The following is a 10,031-nucleotide window of genomic DNA, read 5'->3' on the forward strand; positions in this document are numbered from 1 at the left end:
ATATGAGATTTATAAATTCAGATAGTCATAGCCCTTTCTTTAAGTTGTTGGTAGTTAAATTATGAGGATAGTTTAGTCAGTCCGAATAGTGAGAAAACAAATTCTTCATAATCATACGATGTTTATAGAGTGAATTATTAAAAAATTGGTGATAAAATTTAAGTGAATTTTTAGATTGAGCATATTTTCTTTTATAAGAGATTTTATCAAATATGTTTTTATGAATTATTGCTATGAATTTTCATAAAACACTAATTCAAGAGGTATGGTTCTTAATTAAGACATCTCGTGTCTTTATATAAGCTCCTAATTTGATAAGTGTATCACTCTCCGACATACTCGATCAATAAGAAACATGATCTTTCAAAGGCATCTTTATTTTTGAGTTCAATCAGGTAAGTATAAGTTTAATTCGCTATAAAACAGTGATCTTGTAAATTATCGTATACATAACAAATTTTAGAAAGCATGTTTCGATCGATAAGATCATCACGAGCTAAATGTTATTGTATAAATTTTGTAAGCATAAAAATATATTAATTATGATAAAAATATCTTGTGTATATGTATATATTATGATGTGTGATGTGAAAGTACATGTGTTTTCCATAATATATATTGTAGGAGTGCATTGATATGTTATGACGTATAATGCACATATATGATATTATGTGTAGTGTATAAGTGTATATATATATATATATATATATATATATATATATATATATATATATATATATATATATTATGACGTGCAGTGTGAGACTGCTCGTATATATAATGACGTGTGATGTAAGAGTGCTCGTATATATTATTATGATAATGTATGGTGTGGGAGTGCCCTTGTATGTTATAATTTGAGGTGTAGAAATATATGGATTTGATATATTTCCTACATATGCGGACAAGTATTTGAATTATTTTAACATAAAATTTTACCTCCTTATTGTGCATATACTATGTTGTAGGGTTATGCATGCTGTATACGTCACATGATGTGATGTCTATCGTTAAGTGTCTTATGTCAATGATCTTGAAATATTGTATATATATGATATGATACATACTCACTTGAATAAGGCTATATAGACTTATGCTTATTGAGTGATTACTCACTATAAACCCTAATTTGTAAGTAAGGATACTAAAATTCCTCCCAAGTTATTGGGTAGAGAAGTGAGTACATGCAAGCCCAAGATAGTATAGATATGGATGATGACATGTGAGCATATTTTGTGTATAAATTTTTGACATGTTATGTTTGTGTTTTACATTGGTTAGATATTATAATTATAATATGATTTATCAATTGAACTCTTAATATTGATATCTTTAGTTGTTTGATAGATTGCCGCAATCATATCTACTTCTCATCAATGTTGTGAGCAATTCTTCTCTTCCGATTTTCTCTTTCCTTAGATTCTTTTCACTTTTTGAAATTTCTCTCTCTACTATTTTTCTCTCTAATAGCCCTATTTTTCTCTCTAGAGGCCCTCTCTATAGCTCTATTTCTTTCTCTAAACAAGCTTACTTGTCACTCTAATAGATTTGATTTTTCCCTCTAACAGGTTTGTTTTCTCTCTCTAGTAGGACCTAGTAAAGGCCCTTGAAGAGATAAGATAAGTGCTAGCAACACCTAACTGACATCGTTTTCAGTCAAGGTGATATTATTTTAACAGACTTAGATAAGCATTTAATCTTTATTTTTTTTTGGGTTTAGTGTTGGATGGGTTAATGTTGAATGGCATGTTAATAAATCACTTATTGAAAGAAGTCTTATCATTATGCTTCATGTGTATATTTAGATGTCTGAGAAGAAAATTTGTATATGTCATTATTATCTAAATTTGGAAGCTAGGTTACTGATAAATGCATGTATATTTCTTATATTGATTGATACATGTGTGTTCATATATATAAGTAATATACAATTTTTACTGCTCGCACGTTACCTTGACGGGAACTTGTTATCGTGCATTAAATAATCTTTCACAAGTTCGCACGTTACCTTGACGGGAACTTGTTATCGTGCCCGGCACCTGGTGACCAGCTGTTTGTAGATTTATAGCTATTCGTTCAACCTTCTAAAGTCTTTATTTTCCCCCCCTCTCTCTTTTCTCTTATGCATGCAAGGTGCTCGCTGAATTGCTTGTAAAGCTTCCCCTTTTCGCGAGACGTCGGGACTTATTCGTCGTTCATTCTTCGAACTAATCAACTTTCTCTCTTATAGGTCCTTCGGGACCTGCGAGAGGTTGCAAGGGGGCTAATATTTGTAGACGCAAATCACAAGTGCAAAGAGTGACTTAGGCAACGCAAGCTAAGTTAGCGTTTTTGCTGCAAGGATGCCTCGCGACTTAGGCAACTCAAGCTAAATTTGTATCTTTACTGTTGGGCTGATGGCCCATATTCAGCCCATGTGGGCTTTATCAGCCCACAGCCCACACCCCCTCTTAACCTAACCCTAATTAAGATTAGAGGGGTGTGGTGGCTGTGTTTTAGAGGCAGATTAAAGCTATAAAAAGGCGGCAACGAGGCAGATCTTTGGAGCCACGAGATTCCAAAGAGAAGAAGGAGAACAAGGCAGAAAAGGAAGAGAAAGAAAGGGAAGAAGACAAGGACAACGCAGAGAGACTGTTCTCAAACATCTAGTAGTGTTCTCATCTCAGGTTAGATCAAATCTACAGTAGGCTCTTGCTGTGATTAATTGGGAGGTTTTAGATATTGTGGGTAGTGACGTGATCCTTGTATCCCAGTTATTCTCTTGTGGTTGTTGCTAGGGTTTTGGGCAAGAGATTGAGATTTGTACATTCATTATTCTCATAGTGGATTATCTCTAGTTTGCCCCATGGTTTTTACCCTTCACATTGAAGGGGTTTTCCACGTATATCTTGGTGATATGTTTGATTGTGTTTCCATTTTATTCCTCTGCGTATTTTGGTCTTCTAGTATTTGTTCCTATACAAAGGTTATTCCTGTTTATATCCCCATCAACTAGTATCAGAGCGGGGTTTTGGTGATTTAATTTTTGTATGTGAACATGGAGGCCAGTTATATTTCTCGCATGATTAGTTTGAATGGAAATCATTGGATGATATGGAAACCAAGAATGGAAGATCTCTTGTATTGCAAAGATTTGTATGGACCTTTGCAGGGGGATAGTGCAAAACCTACAACTATGACAGATGATGAGTGGAAGAGGTTAGATTGAAAAACAATTAGGTTTATTAGATAGTGGCTTGATGATAGTGTCTTTCACCATGTTTCTACTGAAATTTCTGTATATTCTCTTTGGAAAAAATTGGAAAGTCTCTATGAAAGAAAAACAGCTGGCAACAAAGCTTTTTTGATCAGAAAACTTGTGAACCTAAAATATAGAGAGGGTGATTCTATTGCTGAGCATTTGAATGAAATGCAGAGTATTACTAACTAGTTATCCTCTATGAAAATGTCTATTGATGATGAGTTGTAGGCATTGTTACTTCTTAGTTCATTACCAGAAAGTTAGGAGACACTAGTGGTTTCCCTCAATAATTCTGCACCAGATGGTATTGTCACTATGAGTCAAGTAACAAGCAGTTTGTTGAATGAGGAGTTGAGAAGAAAGAGTTCAACAACATCTCAGAATGATTCACAAGCACTTATCTCAGAGAATAGAGGAAGGTCAAAGTCTAGAAGTAGTTCACGTATGGGTAGGAGCAAGTCAAGATCAAGAAAAGATATTGTTTGTTATAACTGTGGTGAGAAAGGACATTACAAGAACCAATGTAAGCAACCTAAGAAGAACAAAAAAAAGAGAAAAGAAGTGGAGTCTACAGAGTCAAAGGATAATACTACAGCTATAGTGCAGGGTGGTGATTATTTGATTTTGTCTCCTTCTGATGATATTTTTTCTTGTGTGTGTCAGGATCTTGAGTGGGTGATTGACACAGGTGCTTCTTATCATACTACACCTCGGAGGGAGTTTTTTGCTACATACAGGTCTGGAAACTTTGGTGTTGTCAAGATGGGCAACTATGGCACAGCAGACATCATTGGTATGGGTGATATCCATTTAAAGACTAACCTTGGCTGCAAGTTGGTACTTAAGGATGTAAGGCATGTGGTTGACTTGAGGCTGAATTTAATTTCAGTTGGAAGACTAGATAATGAAGAGTATGAAAGCAGATTTCACAGAGGGCATTGGAAGCTCAGTAAGGGTTCTCTTGTTATAGCTAGTGGAAAGAAATGTCAAACTTTGTACAGGTTGCAAGCTAAAGCTTATGGTGAGCAGTTAAATGCTATAGAGAAAGACTTCAGTATGGAGTTGTGGCATAGGCGATTGGGACACATGAGCGAGAAGGGGCTGCAAGCTCTTTCCAAGAGAGAGGTATTACCATATCTCAGAGGTATACATCTGAACCCTTGTATTGATTGTTTGGCTGGTAAACAACATAGAGTTTCATTTGCTAGTGCTGCTTTATCTAGAAAAATGCATGTCTTAGACCGTGTTTATACAGATGTATGTGGTCCTTTGAGGACAAAAACTCTTGGTGGATCTGTTGATGTTCTTGGTATAAGTGGTGCACTTTATTTTGTCACTTTTATAGATGCTTTTTCCAGGAAAGTTTGGGCTTATGCTTTGAAGACCAAAGATCAGGTTATTAATGTCTTCAAAGAGTTTCATGTCAGGGTTGAAAGGGAGACAGAAAGGAAATTGAAATGCATAAGATCAGATAATGGTGGTGAGTATACGGGATTGTTTAATGACTATTGCAGGTCACATGGGATCCAACATGAGATGACAGTTCCTGGTACACCTCAACATAATGCAATTGCAGAGAGGATGAACTGCACCATCATGGAAAAGATCAGATGTATGCTTTCACAGGCCAAGCTACCTAAAAGGTTTTGGGATGAGGCTTTGAGGACTGTAGTTGATGTGATCAACTTATCACCATGTACAGCCCTAGATGGTGATGTTGCAGAGCATGTATGGTCAGAGAAAGATGTTTCCTACAGACATTTCAGAGTATTTGGTTGTCGTGCATTTGTACATATTCCAGAAAATGAGAGGTCCAAGCTGGATGGTAAGTCTAAAGAATGTATTTTTCTTGGTTACTCACATGATCAGTTTGGTTACAGGCTTTGGGATCCAGAAAAGCAGAAGGTGTTCAGGAGCAGAGATGTGGTCTTCTTTGAGGATCAAACCTTTGAGGATTTGAAGAAGAAGGCACCAGCCAAGACTTCTGTAGAAGGATTAGCATATTGTGACCCAGTTATTCCTCCAGTATATCAGGGTGATGGGGGAGATGTGTAGGAAAATAGTGTAGAGCCTGATGTTGATTTACCTGCAGGACATGTTGAGCAAGAAGAAGTAGGAGAGCAAGTTCCCGCAGAACCTCAATTGAGAAGATCTTCTAGACAACATCAACCTTCCAGAAGATACTCTACAAATGAGTATATGATGCTTATTGATGCAGGTGAACCAGAGAGTTACCAGGAAGCAATTGAGAGTGAGCAAAAAGAGAAGTGGTTAGTTGCTATGTAGGAAGAGATGGATGCTCTTCAGAAGAACCACACTTATAATTTGGTGCTGCTACCAAATGGAATGAAGGCCTTGAAGAACAAGTGGGTTTTTAGGTTGAAGACTCAAGAATATTGTTCTCAACCAAAGTACAAAGCTAAATTGGTTGTGAAAGACTTTGGTCAAAAGAAAGGTATTGACTTTGAAGAGATATTTTCTCCTGTTGTTAAAATGTCTTCTATTCATGTTGCTCTTGGTATTGCTGCTAGCCAGGACTTGGAGGTTGAGTAGTTAGATGTGAAGACAGCTTTCCTTCATGGTGATTTGGAGGAGGAAATTTATATGGAGCAACCAGAAGGCTTCAAAGTCAAAGGTAAAGATAATTTTGTCTGCAAGTTGAAGAAGAGCTTATATGGGCTAAAGCAAGCTCCAAGACAGTGGTACAGAAAGTTTGATTCATTTATGACAGAAAATGGATACAAAAGAACGACTTCAGATCATTGTGTGTACATCAAATGGTTTGGTGAGGATTTTATTATTCTCTTACTTTATGTTGATGACATGCTTATTCTTGGGAAAAATATGTCTAAAATTGATAGGTTGAAAAAGGAACTGAGTGAGTCTTTTGCAATGAAGGACATGAGGCCAGCAAAGCAAATACTAGGCATGCAGATTTCTCGTGACAGGAAAAACAAGAAGATTTGGTTGTCACAGGAGAAATACATCGAGAAGGTATTGGAAAGATTCAGTATGAGCAATGCTAAGCCAGTTGGTTCTCCTCTTGCATGTCACTTCAAGTTGTGCTCAGAACAGAGTCCGTCAAGTGATGAGGAGAAGGAGAAAATGCAAAAGGTTCCTTATGCTTCAGCAATTGGAAGTTTAATGTATACAATGGTATGTACGAGGCCGGACATCGCATATGCAGTGGGTGTTACTAGCAGATTTCTTGCAAATCTAGGCAAAAAGCACTGGGCAGTAGTGAAGTGGATTTTTAGATATCTCAGAGGGAGCTCTAAGGTTTGTTTAAGCTTTGGAGGTGAACCACCTGTGTTAACAAGTTACACAGATGTAGATATGGCAAGAGATATAGATACGAGGAAGTCTACTTCAGGTTATGTACTTACTTTTGCAGGGGGAGCTGTGTCATGGCAATCCAGGTTACAAAGGTGTATTGCTCTCTCCACCACAGAAGCAGAATATATTGCTGCTATAGAGGTATGCAAAGAAATGTTATGGATGAAAGAATTCTTACAAGAATTGGGGCTGAAACAGAAAAATTATGTGGTGCATTGTAATAGCTAGAGTGCCATCCATTTGTGTAAGAACCTAATGTTTCGTTCCAAGTCAAAGCATATAGATGTCAGATACCACTGGATTCGAAATGTATTTGAAGAGAAGCAGTTGCAGCTTCAGAAAATTCATACAGATGACAACGGAGCAGACATGTTGACGAAGACCTTACCAAAAGAAAGACAGGAGATATGCCGACAGTTGGTCGGTATGGCTTCACATTGAGGAGTCATGGGACAGCCTCCCTTACGGGCTAAAGGGGGAGGTTGTTGGGCTGATGGCCCATATTCAGCCCATGTGGGCTTTATCAGCCCACAGCCCACACCCCCTCTTAACCTAACCCTAATTAAGATTAGAGGGGTGTGGTGGCTGCGTTTTAGAGGCAGATTAAAGCTATAAAAAGGCAGCAACGAGGCAGATCTTTGGAGCCACGAGATTCCAAAGAGAAGAAGGAGAACAAGGCAGAAAAGGAAGAGAAAGAAAGGGAAGAAGACAAGGACAACGCAGAGAGACTGTTCTCAAACATCTAGTAGTGTTCTCATCTCATGTTATATCAAATCTACAGTAGGCTCTTGTTGTGATTACTTGGGAGGTTTTAGATATTGTGGGCAGTGACGTGATCCTTGTATCCCAGTTATTCTCTTGTGGTTGTTGCTATGGTTTTGGGCAAGAGATTGAGATTTGTACATTCATTATTCTCATAGTGGATTATCTCTAGTTTGTCCCGTGGTTTTTACCCTTCACATTGAAGGGGTTTTCCACGTATATCTTGGTGATCTGTTTGATTGTGTTTCCATTTTATTCCGCTACGTATTTTGGTCTTCTAATATTTGTTCTTATACAAAGGTTATTCCTATTTATATCCCCATCATTTACCGCAAGGGTGCCACACGACTTAGGCAATTCCAACTAAGCCCGTTACATAGAGGGAACACATACTTTGCTTTGAGAATGATTTCCTTATCAAAGTTGTAACCTTATTCTACCAAATTAAATAGTTGTGGTTGGTTTTATTGTTTCATGGACGGACGTGTCTATCTTAAATTTTTAGTTTTTCTCGTTCTACTGTTGAATATTTGTCATGTAAAATGGATGCGCAAGTAGCACTGGATAAGTATGGGATACACAAGGTATGCATGAGAGTTTTTAGTTGACTTTAACTATTAATTCTTCATGGGTAGATGATCATGTTGTTGAAGGTGGATGGCATCTTAGATTAGTATTAAAGTTTAAACTTGCTTCGCCAAATAATAGTTAAAGTTATTGTTGCAAGAAAATATTTTGCTTGGTAAGATAAGGAATTTGTATTTTTTTTTTTTGTACAAATTAGAAGTAACCATAGCCATAGATCACAGAAAATTTTTTTCAAATGATAAATATATTATTACATATATTCAAGCCATTTTTCATGCTTTAAGAAGTCGACTCTAAATACTTTAGACATCTCATATGTTTAGAAAATATTTATTTCTATATAATGAATGCATTAGGAAGCCACAATATTTGTATTCAAATGATAGAATTTCTTTCGATCCATGTTATTTGTAATATGCAATTTTTAATCCGTGAGCCTACTCAAGGGGAGGCTCAACCGATTTCTTTACCCACAACCCGGGTCTGGTAAAGGAAAAAAAAAGAAAGAAAAGCTCACAGCCCGAGCTAGGCCCTTACTTGATGCTCCATCTCAAATCAACTCCAAAAAAGAATTCCACTTGCTTATATGTTTGTCAAACTCAAAACGAATAATGCGATTTACGATGAAAATAAAGTTTAAGTAGAATCAACATTCATGTGTATCCAATGTAAAACCAACACAAAACTGGTATGATAATTCTTCAAAAAAATAATATGAGAAAGAAATCAATGAAAATTATAATGAGTTTGCTCATAAATGACGGCGCAAAGAAATAAAGAGGGTCGACCCAAATGATACATCGATTGTGGTCCTCCTGAATGATTACGCCGAAGAAGTTACTCATTTAGAAATTTCTAATATGGCTACAATAAACTCCGAGAAAACCAAGACACGATGCAAACTCTAGAATGTATGAAGAGAGTGTGTCCAACGAGATCATGCAGCCGAATACCATGAACAAAGAAACATCATGAGCAAAGAAGACGATTATGCATGCAACTGAAAAAACAAACGGAAGAAAGAAGGAACCAAGAAACTAGTGTAGTAGCGAATTAAAGAACCCATGCAGAATCTAGAATCCAAGAAACCAGTGTACGTTTTCGAAGACACATGCAAGATCCCAACGGAAGAACACAAGAAGAAAGAACTCGAAAGCAGAGACCAGCGACTACAAAAAAGACATCAAATGCAACCAGCACCTAAGAATCAGGATTTAGAATCAACCCGAAAGCACACAAACAATTCGGCACAAGAGTTCCAGAAACGAGCAATCAATATCGCCAAAACAAGAATGACAACTACAGATGCGGGCAAATAAATTGTTAATGTTAACCTGAGGTTAAAACGGGAGGCCGGAGCGGCAGCGGGAGGAGTCGGAGATGCACGAGGAGCAGAATCTTGGCAGATCTCAGTGGCGAAGGCGTCGACCGGGTTCCCGCAGGCGGCGGGGAGGGAGAAGAGGCGTGAAGCGTCGATCGGCTTCCCCAAGAATGCTTTCTGATGGACCAGAAGGCATAGGCAGGCGGCCTCGGGACCTTCGATGGCGGCGGAGAAGGCCGCGCAGCATTGTAAGGTCGGGGCAGGGTAGGCGTGCCAGAACAGAAGAGGCGACTTCGCCAAGTGGGGCAAGCAAAATCGCATGGCCGCCATCGCACTCGGACAGGGATCCGGAGGAGGAAGCATTCTAGTGGAGCAGGCTTGAAGGCGCAGGCATTGGAAGACGAAGCCGAAGAGGGAGACGAGCGGGGAGAAGGAGAGCTTCATTCTTGATCCAATTCCGCCGGCCAACGCGCACGCGAGAGAAGGAGAAACAACCTCGGCAGGGAGAAGACGAAGACGAGCGGGGGAGAAGACGGGCTAGGTTCTTGATCGCCTTTCGCTAGCCAACGAGATTGACAGAGGAGAGCGAGAGAGGAGAAATAATCGTCGCCGAGAGAAGACAGACTTCCTTCTTGATCACCTTCCGCCAGAGAGAGAGAGAGGATATATAGCTGTCGTGGGGGAGGTTAGCGGTTTCGTTCTTGACCGCCTTCCGCATAGAAAGCGTACGAGTGAGAGAGCGTGCGGTGAGGCCCTATGTAAGAAGCAACGTCATGTTATCTT

General features: G+C 38.5%; 1 protein-coding gene across 1 annotated transcript; it reads right to left on the reverse strand.

The window, feature by feature from the left end:
* Positions 1 to 9,134: 9,134 nt before the first annotated feature.
* LOC135673931 (non-specific lipid transfer protein GPI-anchored 25-like) lies at positions 9,135 to 9,692 on the reverse strand. Its single transcript, XM_065183330.1, has one exon. It carries the CDS (start codon positions 9,690 to 9,692, stop codon positions 9,135 to 9,137), a length of 558 nt encoding a protein of 185 aa, XP_065039402.1.
* Between the last annotated feature and the right edge of the window lie 339 nt (positions 9,693 to 10,031).

This window comes from Musa acuminata, chromosome BXJ1-5 (genome assembly GCF_036884655.1).
Source record: "Musa acuminata AAA Group cultivar baxijiao chromosome BXJ1-5, Cavendish_Baxijiao_AAA, whole genome shotgun sequence".
NCBI classification, from domain to species: Eukaryota; Viridiplantae; Streptophyta; class Magnoliopsida; order Zingiberales; family Musaceae; genus Musa; species Musa acuminata.